The sequence below is a fragment of the Bufo bufo genome, chromosome 8 (genome assembly GCF_905171765.1).
Source record: "Bufo bufo chromosome 8, aBufBuf1.1, whole genome shotgun sequence".
Lineage (NCBI taxonomy): Eukaryota > Metazoa > Chordata > Amphibia > Anura > Bufonidae > Bufo > Bufo bufo.
In genome coordinates this window covers 92,968,672-92,983,545 of record NC_053396.1, presented here as the reverse complement: position 1 = coordinate 92,983,545, position 14,874 = coordinate 92,968,672, and the positions used below count along the sequence as shown (strand labels likewise).

The window sequence follows — 14,874 nt, the reverse complement described above, 5'->3', positions numbered from 1 at the left end:
GAAATTCTGAACAGTATAGCTCTGCGGACTGTTTACCCTGGCATAAAAGACGTAGTCTAGACTCAGCCCGGACAAAAGGCCCAAGACTGAGCGTTATCCCTGAGCAGCGAGATGATGATCCCCACCCTCTGCTCCTCATCACCAGAGGAATGGGGAAGTAGGCGAAAATGGAGTTCGCAAGCTTCTCTAAAATGAACAAAATTCTCACTACCCCCGGAAAACGTATCCGGGAGCGAGATCTTAGGCTCAGAACAAACTCCATGAACGCAAGCTGAACCGGTCACCTGAAACTGAGATACAGTTTTACGGAGATCTGCTACCTCCAATGAAAGACCCTGCATGTGTTCAGTCAAAAGTGAAACCGGATCCATGCTTGAGACGGTTTTGGCGGTTTATAATGTCACGGAAGGTGTTACAGAAAACTAGAAGACACAAATGAAGATCCGACTGACTTGATCCCAAAACTAAGGAACCAAAGGGTAAGCCCTGTAACAGCCCTAGCTCTCTCCCTTACTGCTGAGCCTATGCAAAAATCTCTATGGTAGATAATTGCATACCCTCGTTCCCTGACTGTATGACACCTGAACACCCTATAATAGTGAGGGGACACGACCACCGGCTCCCTACACTTAATACGGAGGGAGTCAGGGTCACCTAGGATCAGGCAAACAGGAAAATAGGAATAAAGAAACAGACTTATCTTGTGGATGCAGCAGTAACAGCTTCTAGCAACAGCACACTCCAGGAAGTTGTATAAACCGCAAAGTGATGCAGTATGGGAGGGGATTTAAAGGGATGCAATCAGTGCAACTAGATGACAGCTGAGAGAGGGAAACGAGATGACAAAACGAAAGCAAAACAAAAGAACCTCAAGCAGGAGGTTCTGAAGAACGTCTGTCAGAGCTTCACAGATGTCTGGCGGTGACAGCAGCAAGGTGTAATAGAATAGTTCCTATTACCCAGGCTTTACAGTGTGCTAATGGTCCCTGCTCTTTCCCTACAGTGTGGAAAATGCCTCCCTATCCTTTCCCTACACTATGAATAATCTTTCCCTGAACTGCTCAATAGTTTGTGTTTTTTTATGAATAAAGTCTTTCCTAAACACTGTCCCTAGTGTCTGTCTTCGTCTCTCCCTGCACTAAGTTAACTGTAAAATGGTGGAAACAGAGCAGGCTGAGACTTTTTATAGGGCTGTGACATCACAGGGGCTGGCTAGCTGCTGATTTGCTGGCTGCATGCATGGCATTGTGGGTTATCCCTCGTTCCCGGGCTTCTTACTTCCTCATTCTAACATGTGCAGCAGCCATTTTAGAAAAAATTTGTTACCACAAAGCTCTAGGAAATTCGACTTCGGGTCGAATCGAATTTTTCCTGAAATTCGGATTGAATTCGATTTCGCTCATCTCTAGTTGAGAGCATCAGATCTTTTATGTGCCTGGCTGGCGGTCAAAAGCAGGGCTTAGCCATCCCTCTGGGTATCAGCTCACCGGGACATTTCCTTGTAGGGTCTATAGCCAGTCCGTTCATGCCTAGGACTTAACTGTTATGAAAAGATGCAAGGGGCGTGTTGACACTTTTCTCAAAATGAACCAAGCCTGGATTCAGGAGGATTTTCACACTCCCAATTCCGATCAACAGACCTCGCCTTGGTGGTGGTGCCAAATCTTGCCACTGTTGTGGTCTGTCTGCCTACCATCATGTACTGTATGGCTGCTCTTGCGACCTGCATCATGTCAATGCTGCCTGCCATCATGTTCTGTATGGCTGCTGCGGCCTGCATTATGCCACTAATGCCTCAATTGTCAGTTTACGTGTATTCAGTTTCCACACGGTTGAAATTTTACATTTTTATGTTGGGGGGGGGGGGTAAATTTCATTAAGCAGCAGCAGCTGCTGCCTCCATCCCACTGCTGTGACCTGCTTATCATCATCTTCCGATCGTCCGTAAGGCTGCTGCTGCCATCCTCATGCTGCTGCGTTTCTGCCAATATGTACCATATGGATGCTGCTGCTCATCACTTTTAATCCCCTACTGCCACCACCATTAATGCAAAGCATTTAACTCCACTATCACTACTACTACTGTCACTACTACCCATAAACAGCCTTGTATGTTCCATGCTATGCTGCTCCTGCTGCTGCCACATGCCACTATATCCATACCGTACCCTTTCCACATTCACACTGCAATGCTGTTGCTCCCAATTAAAAGGGATAACTTTTTTAGGCTCGTTCACAACTAGACACTTTTTCTTCTGACAATCAACAATTGTGTGTGTTGTATGGACAGGAATTCTGACCCTGTCAAGGCATCATTTTTGGACGCTTGGTCCCCCAAGCCACTTTTTTATTTATTTATTTTTTTAGCCCTTAACATTGTGTGTGATTTAAACATGCTGTATGTTAACTCCATCGAACATGTGTTTACCCACAGCTGTGTATGTAAGTGTCACTCAAACATCATTTACTACTGCGGTCATTGTGTTGAGTTTGGGGAGGGAAAAAAAATGTAAATCATAAAAAAAATGAACGAAAAGAGATACCATGTGTGAAGAAATCCCCCATTTTCTAAAGTGACCGGCAAAAACACCCAAACTTATGGAACTATTTTGGGCAGCCCACCCAGGGTGAACCGGTCACAGAAGACTTCCATGTCTCTTTGAGAACCCCTAAACCGATCTGGGTGAAATTTGATTATGTTGATCACCCAGACCGGGGCTATCAGGGGGCATATGATTTGTGGGGATGCCTCATATATAAAGGGGAGTTCCAGATATTGGGAAAAACTGTGACTTTTCTGCCTAGAGATAATCAAGTTGTTACGTTATCAGACTTGATTATCTCCAGGACTAAGGGAGGGCATTGTATGTTTATGCTGGAAGGGTTTTATGTTTCCATTGTACTTGATTGGCTATACTGTGTCCCTCCCTGTGGGATGTCCCCTTGCATGGGGACTTGCATAAAAGCCTGTGTGTGTTAGCAGCAAGTTGTCAGGAAGAGCAGCAGAGGCGTTGCGAGCAGTACCTGATGGGGACATACATAATTATATCCAGATAAAAGACATTTTGTTAGCCAGATATGCTGTAACTCCTGAGGCATACCGGAAAAAGTTTTGGGAACTTCGGAAGACCGGGAGAGATTCACACACTGAATGGGCTTTTCGGCTACACAGGGCAGCCCGTAATTGGATGCAGGGCTGCCAAGCAACTACCCTGGAGGATGCCTTACAGCTCCTGCTATTGGAGCAATTTTTCAATCACACTGCAGAAGATATAAAAGATTGGGTAAAGGACAGAAAGCCTAAAACCGGTGGAGGAAGCCGCCAGACTAGCAGATGAATACCAGGACAACAGGAGGAGGGAACAAGGGGTGAGCAGACCAACTTTTAAGCTCAACTACCCGGCTCCAACATATGCAGCCCCTAGGCCCTCCATAAACCACCCGCCGCCGGGCTCCGCAGCAACCCCTCGATCCCCTGCAGTGTGCCATTATTGTAAGCAGCCGGGACATTACAAAAACCAGTGCCCTCGTTTGAACAGGGGAGGCTGGGAAAGGCAACCACCACAACAACCCAGGGCAGCCGCTCATTGTGTCCAGCAAGAAAGTACAACCTACGTCCCTAATCAAGAAGAGCAGTGGAGTGTACTACACAAGGTTAATCCAGTGCAAGCGGGAGGTGACAACCGAGACCACCACCGGCAATGGATTACAGTGGATGGCATAGGGACACGAGCTATGAGAGACTCTGGGGCCACTCTAATCGTGGTACAACCACACACAGTCAAGGCCCAAGCTCGCACCGGTCGCACAGTAGCTGTAAGGGTAGCTGGGGGCGCCATACACAAGTTACCTACAGCCAGTGTCCTTGTGGACTGGGGTTCTGGATCCAAACAGTTGGAGGTTGGCATTATGCAGGAACTGCCGGCAGAAGTCCTACTGGGCAATGATGTAGGCTGTTTAACCTCCCAACTATCACGGGACACCACTTCAGAAGCATACCTGGTTACCACCCGGGCTCAAGCCAGACTGGAAGCACCGCTGCACTCTGAGGAAAGCCAGGTAGGAGTTGAAATACCCCCTTTACCCGACCACCCGTCCCCTTTCTGGGATACGCCACAGGATTTTGAACAGGAACAGAGAACCGACCCCACACTAGAAGGGTATAGAAAGGCAGTAGACGTTACCCGGGGGGAAAGCACCCACGAAAGATTTGAATGGCATAAGGGGTTTATTGTACCGAGTGACAGGAGGGTTAGGACACGGGGCCGGTCAGGTCACTAAAAGGCAGCTAATAGTACCCCATAAGTTTCGGGCGGAGTTATTAAAACTCAGTCATGACAGCCCTCTAGCAGGACATCTAGGGGTTAAAAAGACAAGGGACCGGTTGACCCAAATGTTCTTCTGGCCTAGGGTCACGCAAGATCTTAAGTATTATTGTAGGACGTGTGACATATGTCAAAAGATAGGGAAAAGGGGTGACCACCAGAAAGCCATTTACAAATTTTTATAGCTTTTGACCTCACAGTACTTGTCAACGTGTTAAACTTTACATTTGCTAACTAGTGGTCCCGAAAGGCCTATTTACGTTTTTGGATCAAGTACTGTTTTCTTTTAAAACTTCACTTTTATTTTTATTGTTTTAATAAATACTATCCTTTTATTCATATATTCATATTGAGACTATGCTACAGACGTTTAAAACTATCAGTGATGCGGATTGGCTCTAGATTCTTTGCTCTTAATGTTATACACACTCATAGTATTACATAGCATTTACTGCGACCTTTTTATATATGGCTCTTTTTTTGCTCCTGATTCATGTGTGGCATCTATTGAGAACAAGGGGGGGGGGGGGGGGGGGGGGGAGGACAGAGGGAGAGGAGGGAAGGTGGGGGGAAATTTGTTCTATTATTTTATTATTTAATGCCCTCACTAAAGAGACGATATTTTGGAGGTGTGTCACGATCTATTAACTATTACCATTCCCTTGTGTATAGGGACATGTATCGTGCTGGTGCACTGGTAGTACCACCTATTTTTCCTTGATACGTTCCTCCTCTCACTTCATGTCAGTCTCTCTCTACCTCCTATGTAAATTCCTCCTCTCACTTTATATCAGGCTCCCTCCATCTCCTATACGCCCCTTGTATCCACTGCCTTCTATGCTAACTGCATCCGTTCAGGTCTAAGCCCTATGGTTCGCTACTGCTATACAGTTATCTTTATTGAACTATTGTTTGGGCTTTTCCGCACATCACTGCCTAAAAACGCTAACTCTCACACACCCTGCATCCCGACATGTTTCGCTGTTACACAGCGTCTTCAGGGGATGATGCAGAAAGCCAAACTCCGCCCTTTACCTATTATAGAAGAACCGTTTCACCAAGTAGCGGTGGACTTAATAGGACCCCTCAGCTGACCCAGCTAGTCCGGCAAAAAGATCATTCTCACTGTAGTGGACTACGCCACTAGATACCCAGAAGCAGCAGCCCTCGCAAACATAGAGGCCGAGACTGTGGCGGTTAAAATATTTTCCCGGGTAGGTTTTCCCCAGGAGAACTTGTCCGATCGGGGGACTCAGTTTACGGCACTCCTGACACAGCAATTGTGGCAGAGCTGTGGAGTGAAACCCCTAGTTAGCTCCCCCTATCACCCCCAGACCAATGGACTCTGTGAACGGTTCAATGGCACCCTCAAACAGATGCTAAAGACCTTCGCAGAGTCCCACAGGAATCGGGAAAAGTATCTTCCCCACCTTCTGTTTGCCTACCGCGAAGTGCCCCAGGCATCCACGGGGTTTTCCCCCTTCGAACTCCTGTTCAGGAGAAAAGTCTGGGGCCCTCTGGATCTCGTACGGGAGCACTGGGAGGGCAACACGGATGAGGGGGGAGTACCTGTCGTCCAGTATGTTCTGGAGTTCCGGGACCGATTGCGGGCTCTCACCGAATCCGTTCGGGAGAGCCTGCGGGCGGCCCAGGAATGCCAGAGGAAGTGGTACGATAGGGGAGCCAGAGATAGGGTACTAGACATAGGGCAGAAAGCGTTGGCCCTGAGACCCGGTAAAAAGGACAAGCTGCAAGCGGCCTGGCAGGGACCCTTTAAGGTGGTAGAGCGCATAAGCGATACCACCTATATTGTGAGCAAATGTTCAGATGAAAGGCTGACCAAAGCTTTTCATGTAAACATGCTCAAGCCCTATTTTGAGAGACCGGAAGATGTAGGTGCCGTATGTGCCCCCTCCTCTGAAGATAGTGAGGAACTACCCCTCCCTGATTTATTAGACACCTCCCCATGTACTATTGACCAAGTAAGCTGGGGTCAGAACCTAAACCCCTTAGAGAAAGGTGAGGCATTTCAACTGCTTCAGGGATACCAAGGAATGTTTTCAGCCATACCAGGCTATACCTCCGCTGCGGTACACCGTGTAGAAACCCAGGGAGAAACGCCGTTACGGCAGCAAACATATCGTATCCCTGAGGCAGTACGTGAAAATATGCTCACCGAAATAAGAGAGATGCTCAAGTTAGGGGTTATAGAACCCTCACAAAGTCCTTGGGCTTCACGGGTAGTACTAGTTCCGAAGCGCGACGGCACCACGCGCTTCTGTGTAGACTATCGGAGACTCAATGATCGCACAGATAACTGACGCCTACCCCATGCCCAGAATAGATGAGCTATTAGACCGGATGGCTGGGGGGAATTACTTGCCCACCCTGGACTTGTGCAAGGGGTATTGGTAAATCCCCTTGGAGCCTGCGGCCATCCCAAAATCGGCATTCGTCACTCCATTTGGGCTATACCAGTTCAAGGTTATGCCCTTTGAGATGAAGAATGCCCCGGCTACTTTTCAGAGGATGGCCGATAGGCTCTTGGAGGGGTTCCAGGACTTTGCATGTGCGTATCTAGATGATATTGCCATCTATAGCCGCACATGGGAGGACCACCTGGGTCACGTGTCCAGGGTACTAAAACGAATTCATCTTGCAGGTCTCACCTTGAAACCGGACAAATGCCATGTAGGCATGGCCGAGGTGCAATATCTCGGCCACAGGGTAGGTTCTGGTAGGCAGCGTCCAGAGCCGGCTAAAGTAGAGGCCATAGCTAATTGGCCCCAACCCCGTACCAAAACCCATGTATTAGCCTTTTTAGGGACGGCCGGTTACTACCGAATATTTGTCCCAGAGTATAGCGCCCTGGCCAAACCTCTCACCGACCTTACCAAAAAGGCCGTACCAAAACAGGTAACCTGGACCCCAGAGTACCCGGACGCTTTCCAGAGACTTAAAGCAGCATTAATCGAGGCTCCTGTGTTGGCAGCACCCAACCACACTAAACTATTTCTTGTCCACGCAGATGCCTCCATGTTTGGGTTGGGAGCCGTGTTGAGCCAAGTGGGGGGGGACGGCATGGAACACCCGGTGGTATACCTCAGCCGTAAACTTTTGCCCAGAGAGGTCAGCTATGCCACCGTGGAGAAAAGTGCCTTGCCCTAGTTTGGGCACTCAAGAAACTTCAGCCCTATCTGTATGGACGGCTGTTTACCCTTATGACCGACCACAACCCCCTTGTGTGGTTAAACCGGGTAGCTGGTGACAACCCCAGGCTATTACGGTGGAGCCTAGCCCTTCAGCCCTACAACTTTACAATGCAATACGTCCGGGCAAACAAAACGGTAATGCAGACGGTCTGTCCCGACAGACCGAACTGGACTCGTGAAATACCTTTCTCGGACATCCCCAAGCCAACCCGACAGGGTCTAGGCGGGTATGCCGACCTATGGACTTATAGGGGAGCAGTGTGAAGAAATCCCCCATTTTCTAAAGTGACCGGCAAAAACACCCAAACTTATGGAACTATTTTGGGCAGCCCACCCAGGGTGAACCGGACACAGAAGACTTCCATGTCTCTTTGAGAACCCTTAAACTGATCTGGGTGAAATTTGAATATGTTGATCACCCAGACCGGGGCTATCAGGGGGCATATGATTTGTGGGGATACCTCATGTATAAAGGGGTGTTCCAGATATTGGGAAAAACTGTGACTTTTCTGCCTAGAGATAATCAAGTTGTTACGTTCTCAGACTTGATTATCTCCAGGACTAGGGGAGGGCATTGTATGTTTATGCTGGAAGGGTTTTATGTTTCCATTGTACTTGATTGGCTATACTGTGTCCCTCCCTGTGGGATGTCCCCTTGCATGGGGACTTGCATAAAAGCCTGTGTGTGTTAATTAAAGTGTGTTCTATTTGTACCCTTCTTCTGGACTTCAGCTGATGTTTGGGGATTCGGATGCTTTATTAAGGGAATCATCTTAAAAAGTTATTGGCATTTCGTATGGAATTCGTCTACTTTAACTGCCGAACGGAGCGCTATATTCACCAGGCTCGGGCGGTTCGGGAGGAAACTACCGAATGTGGTTTAAATATACTTGGTTTCCTTACACCATGTTTTCCTAAACATAATGAGTACTAGGAGGCTAGAGGAGTTATATACCAACTTTCAGGGCAACTGGAGCAACTTCGGTTCGGCCCGAATTGATATGGGTCCAAACCAAACTAGCAGCGATCTAGCCGTGCATGTCCGCATCTCTATAGGCTAAAACGAGGTGACAGAGTCTCTTTAATAAAGCACAGAAGTTTTGCATGATTCTGATACATGATACATGAGCTTGTATCTTGGTCTCATTGTAAAAATTGTATGTGTGCACATACTTATACTTCTAATTGATTTGGCACCGCACAAAGAAGACGGAAATTGCTAGAGAGGCGATGACACTGTCAATATTAGGTTGTATCTTCTTTGTGGATGGCAGGGTTATATTTGGCAATCTCTGCTTGTTATTAATCCCCTGATCAACCAATAGGTTTGAGGAAACACATTGGAATTATGAAGATTCCCTTATCTAATTGCCAATAAAATGTATTTGTTATTTGGTTTCTGTATTTATCATCACAACCCCTATGTATACTAGTGTAATAATTATCTTACTTGGAAAACTGAGGTATGAAGGATCTTCTATACTATTATTATTAATTATTAAAGGATTTCGATCTGCAGAAATTCTGTTATGTAGCTGACTGACATTAGCGATGTGCTAATGTCAGCAGTACATAACAGTGTTCTTTATACTTTTGTCCCTGCCGCCGCTCTCCTAAAAAACACACTTTGAAAAAAAATGCTAATGAGCCTCTAGGTGCTATGAGGGCGTTGATTCAGCATCTAGAGGCTCGGTCTACTAACTATTTATCCCGCCCAGGTCCTCCGTTTAGTCCGCCCCGCTCCTCTTGAGTGACGTCCGAGTTAGCTGGATCGCTGAAGAAATCCCGCGCCTGCGCCGTCTACTTCTGGCCTTGGCGCAGGCGCAGTGAGTGAAGGACGCGCTCCTGGTGCTGGCTTCCTCACTGTGACTTCACAGAAGTGGACGGCGCAGGCGCGGGATTTCTTCAGCGATCCAGCTAACTCGGGCGTCATTCAAGAGGAGCGGGGCGGGCTAAATGGACGACCTGAGCGGGATAAATGGTTAGTAGACCAAACCTCTAGGTGCTGAATCAACGCCCTCATAGCACCTAGAGGCTCAGTATAAAGAACACTGTTATGTACTGCTGACATTAGCACATCGCTAATGTCAGTCAGCTACATAACAGAATTTCTGATGATAGAAACCCCATTAAATCTCCATTCATTCCATCGCCCTGTACATATGATAAATGGTGCACATACATAATGCAGACAATTGCACTAAGCATGAGCAAGACGAGTTACAGACTGGTACAGAAGGAGAGAGGGCCCTGCCCGTGAGGGCTTACAATCTACTATGCCAGCACTATGGAAGGGATTATGCTGCTGCTGTAGGCACAATGTAAGAGGCCTGGTAATTTTTGGCAATTTTGTAATTTGCATATATGGCTTGTAATCATAGCATTATTGTGTTCTATATTAAATATCAATAAAAAATACGTTTTATTTTTGTGAATTCTAAGTGTAAATTGTATATATATATATATATATATATATATACAGTACAGACCAAAAGTTTGGACACACCTTCTCATTCAAAGAGTTTTCTTTATTTTCATGACTATGAAAATTGTAGATTCACACTGAAGGCATCAAAACTATGAATTAACACATGTGGAATTATATACATAACAAACAAGTGTGAAACAACTGAAAATATGTCATATTCTAGGTTCTTCAAAGTAGCCACCTTTTGCTTTGATTACTGCTTTGCACACTCTTGGCATTCTCTTGATGAGCTTCAAGAGGTAGTCCCCTGAAATGGTTTTCACTTCACAGGTGTGCCCTGTCAGGTTTAATAAGTGGGATTTCTTGCCTTATAAATGGGGTTGGGACCATCAGTTGCGTTGAGGAGAAGTCAGGTGGATACACAGCTGATAGTCCTACTGAATAGACTGTTAGAATTTGTATTATGGCAAGAAAAAAGCAGTTAAGTAAAGAAAAACGAGTGGCCATCATTACTTTAAGAAATGAAGGTCAGTCAGTCAGCCGAAAAATTGGGAAAACTTTGAAAGTAAGGGCTATTTGACCATGAAGGAGAGTGATGGGGTGCTGCGCCAGATGACCTGGCCTCCACAGTCACCGGACCTGAACCCAATCGAGATGGTTTGGGGTGAGCTGGACCACAGAGTGAAGGCAAAAGGGCCAACAAGTGCTAAGCATCTCTGGGAACTCCTTCAAGACTGTTGGAAGACCATTTCAGGGGACTACCTCTTGAAGCTCATCAAGAGAATGCCAAGAGTGTGCAAAGCAGTAATCAAAGCAAAAGGTGGCTACTTTGAAGAACCTAGAATATGACATATTTTCAGTTGTTTCACACTTGTTTGTTATGTATATAATTCCACATGTGTTAATTCATAGTTTTGATGCCTTCATAGTCATGAAAATAAAGAAAACTCTTTGAATGAGAAGGTGTGTCCAAACTTTTGGTCTGTACTGTATATATATATATATATATTGTGGGGATGTGCTCGTGGTAGGCTACGGTAGCGGCGGCAGTATTGAGGCAATCACAGACAGTCTTTGTGATACACCGTGACTTTATTTACACCAAAGGCATAACAGGCAATGTGCAGACCACACCGGTGCATATCCACATAGTGCATAGAACAAAAGTCCTTCCATAGCAAATAAACAGCAGGTTTGAGTCACCTTGTTTCTGGAAAGACCACACCGGTCCTGCAGGCTTCTAGGCTACCTGCCTTTGTCTCCCTCAGGCCAGAGCTCTTTCGGCTAGTAGCACCACAGGTCCCAGGGCTATCCTTCAGTTTGTGCTATGCCCATTCTCTCCTGCTCTTTACCTGTTCCCAGTAAGAACAGGCCCGGACACGCTGCGCCAGCAGCATTCGCCGCTGTAACCGCAATGATCCGGTTCTTACTCCACCGAGGCCAGGACCTCTGGTGGCACGTATTGTCCAGCCATTATTATCCCGGGGACTCTCCTACATATCCCCCCTCCCCCTTTGTTCACCCCTGAGGGCTTGAACATACTGTTCAAGCCTGAGGGGGTGAACACATGCACATCAGTGTACCCGGGACAGGGCATTTGCGTTCCCCTGTAAGCGGCCGGCCCTGTGCTCAACAGTGAACTTAAAGTTCTGGAGGGACAAGAACCACCTGGTGACCCGAGCGCTCCCCTCCTTAGCCTGACTCATCCACTGGAGAGGGGAGTGGTTGGTCACCAGACAGAACCTTCTCCCTAAAAGATAATATCTGAGAGACTCGAGTGCCCACTTGATGGCGAGGCACTCTCTCTCCACAATGCTATACCGGGTTTCTGCTGGGGTAAGCTTGCGGCTTAGGAAAACCACGGGGAGCTCTTCTCGGTTGAGCTCCTGGGAAAGCACAGCCCCTAGTCCTACTCCCGAGGCATCTGTTTGAACTACAAACTCCCGCTTGAAGTCAGGCGTCACCAGAACCAGGGACCCACATAGGGCCGACTTCAAACGGGAGAACGCCTCCTCCTCCTGCTCTCCCCAGCGAACCATCACCGACTTTCTACCCTTCAAGAGTCCGGTTAACGGGACTGCCAAGGTGGCAAAATGGGGAATGAACATCATATAATACCCAATCAGGCCCAAAAATGACCGTACTTGCTTGGACGTACGAGGCCTAGGCCAATTCCGGATTGCTTTGACTTTATTCACTTGGGGCCTAATTACTCTGCGTCCAATCACATACCCCAAATAGCGAGCTTCCTCTAGCCCTACTCAACCCAGCCTTCCTGAGAGAATCTATCACTGCCTGAAGTTTTGACAAATGACACTCCCAGTCCGGGCTGAACACGACTATATCATCCAGATACGCGGAGGTATACTGGTGATGGGGCTTGAGGACGACATCCATCAGATGCTGGAATGTAGCCGGAGTGCCATGCAACCCAAAAGGCAACACCCGATATTGAAAAAGCCCCTCTGGGGTGACAAAGGCCGTTTTCTCCTTTGCCGCCTCCGTCAGAGGTACCTGCCAGTAGCCTTTCGTGAGAAAATACCTGGCTTTTCCCAGCCGCTCTATCAACTCGTCCACCCGAGGCATGGGATAGGCGTCAAATTTTGATACCTCATTTAATTTCCTAAAATCATTACAGAACCGTAATGAACCATCCGGTTTGGGAATGAGGACAATCAGGCTAGCCCACTTGCTCTTTGACTCTTCTATGACCCCTAGATGTAGCATCGATCTTACCTCCTGTGAAATGGCCTGTCGCCAAGCCTCCGGTACTCGGTATGGTCTTAGGCGGACTTTCACCCGGGGCACGGTGACAATGTCATGCTCGATCAAGGTGGTACATCTAGGAAGGTCAGAGAATACATCCCTATTCCGACTAACAAATTCTCTCACCTCTTGTGCCTGTTTGGTCGACAGTCCGTCCCCTATTGTCACCCCAGCGGCATTCTCCGGAACTCCTGGGGACCCCGGGTCACTCCCTGCCGTCCAGACAGAGGGCGGGCTGTCTCCAAAAAAATTCTCTGTCTCTCCAAGGTTTTAGTAGGTTCACATGATATACCTGTTAGGGCTTCCGCCGTCCTGGCTGGTATATCCTGTAATCAACTGGGCCCACTTTCTCCTTAACTTTATAGGGTCCTTGCCACCGGGCCAAGAATTTACTCTCGACCGTGGGCACGAGTACAAGAACTCGGTCACCCGGGTGAAATGTCCTTACCCGGGCGGATCGGTTATATACCCGACTCTGGGCTAGTTGTGCCTTTTCCATGTGCTCACGGATGATCGGCAACACGACCCCTATCACACTTTTATGAGGCGTAGGCTGTTGCTCCCATGCCTCCTTAACGATATCCAGTAGCCCACGGGGATGTCGCCCATATAACAACTTGAAGGGCGAGAACCCCGTGGACGCCTGGGGCACTTCCCGTTCCGCAAACAAAACATAGGGCAAGAGTAAGTCCCAATCTCTCCCGTCCTTAGCCACGACTCTTTTGAGCATGGACTTCAGGGTCTTATTAAACAGTTCTACTAACCCATCGGTTTGGGGATGGTAGACGGACGTGTGCAGGTGTTTAATATTTAATAGCTTGCACAATTCCTTCGTTATTTTGGACATAAAGGATGTCCCCTGGTCCGTCAGAATCTCCTTTGGTATCCCCACCCGGGCAAACATACTCATGAGCTCTTTAGCTATTACCTTGGCCGACGTATGGTGCAATGGGACCACCTCTGGATACCGCGTGGCATAGTCTAACACTACCAGGATGTGTTGGTGACCTCGGGCTGATTTAATAATGGGGCCTACCAGATCCATGACGATACTTTCGAAGGGCACCTCTATAATAGGCATAGGCACCAGTGGACTGCGATACTGAGGTTGGGGGCTAGTCACCTGACACACTGGACAGGACTGACAGAACCTCCGGAATTCCTCATATATCCAAGGCCAATAGAACCATTATAAAATTTGCTCCAGCGTTTTCTTAACCCCCAGATGCCCTCCCAACACATGCGCATGCGCTAAATCCTAGACCATTCGCCGGTAAGGCTGGGGCACCACCAGTTGTTCCACCACCTCCTGCCTCACCTTGTATACCCTGTATAACAGGTCCTGGTTATAGGCCAGGTGAGGAAATACGGTATTGGCCCCGGGACGCTGGGCAACGCCATTGATCACCGAAACACCTTCTCTAGCCTGCAATATCGTCGAATCCTGGAGCTGTGCGGTCCCGAAGGTTTCTTGGGGTACCTCCAGATCCAGGATGGATGAACTTTCTACTGTCACACCCGCCAATCCTTCTAGGGGAAACCGGTCGGGGTTACACTCTACCTCCCCTACGGTGACCCCTACGGCTGGGGCCCCTGCCTCCTCTGGCTCGGCAACCGGACATTTTTCTTCCCCACAGGTAGGCAACCCGTTCCTCCACAGAGTCCAGAACAGGGGAAAGTCCCTCCCCAATATTGCGGCATAAGGGAGCCGTCTCCCCACTCCTACGACATGTGGTACCTCCTTCCCACACACCGCCAGGGTAACCTTAGTGGTGGGATACTCCCGGCGATCCCCATGTATACAGACAATGGTAAGGGTTCGCCTTTCCGGGAGTTTTTCCATTACCAGCGACTCATGAACCAGAGTTACCAGGCTTGCAGAGTCCAGCAGGACCTGCACGGAGTGTCCATTAACAATGACATCACACACCGGAGGGGTGTCCGCGGCCAGCAGGGGGTCAGCTATATACATTGGTTGGGCATAAAAGGAGGATCGGCGAGCGAACCCGCAGTCCATGGGTTCGGATGCCCTAGTGCAGTTGCCTGCCACATGTCCCCAATCCTGACAATGCCAACATCTGATCCCCGCAGCCTCCCTCCTCCCCAGGGTATTCCTCCCACGGACTGGAGATCCACTCTCCCC

At 48.2% G+C, this 14,874-nt stretch overlaps 1 protein-coding gene across 1 annotated transcript in view; it reads left to right on the top strand.

The window, feature by feature from the left end:
* The window catches only part of TEX11 (testis expressed 11), a 1,801,876-nt gene extending 1,794,383 nt beyond the window's left edge, over positions 1–7,493 (top strand). The window contains exons 25-26 of the mRNA XM_040406306.1: positions 5,660–6,217; positions 6,804–7,493. Coding sequence (XP_040262240.1) covers positions 5,660–6,217; positions 6,804–7,493 — 1,248 coding nt within the window. The remainder of the gene's footprint in view (positions 1–5,659; positions 6,218–6,803) is intronic.
* Positions 7,494–14,874: the final 7,381 nt, after the last annotated feature.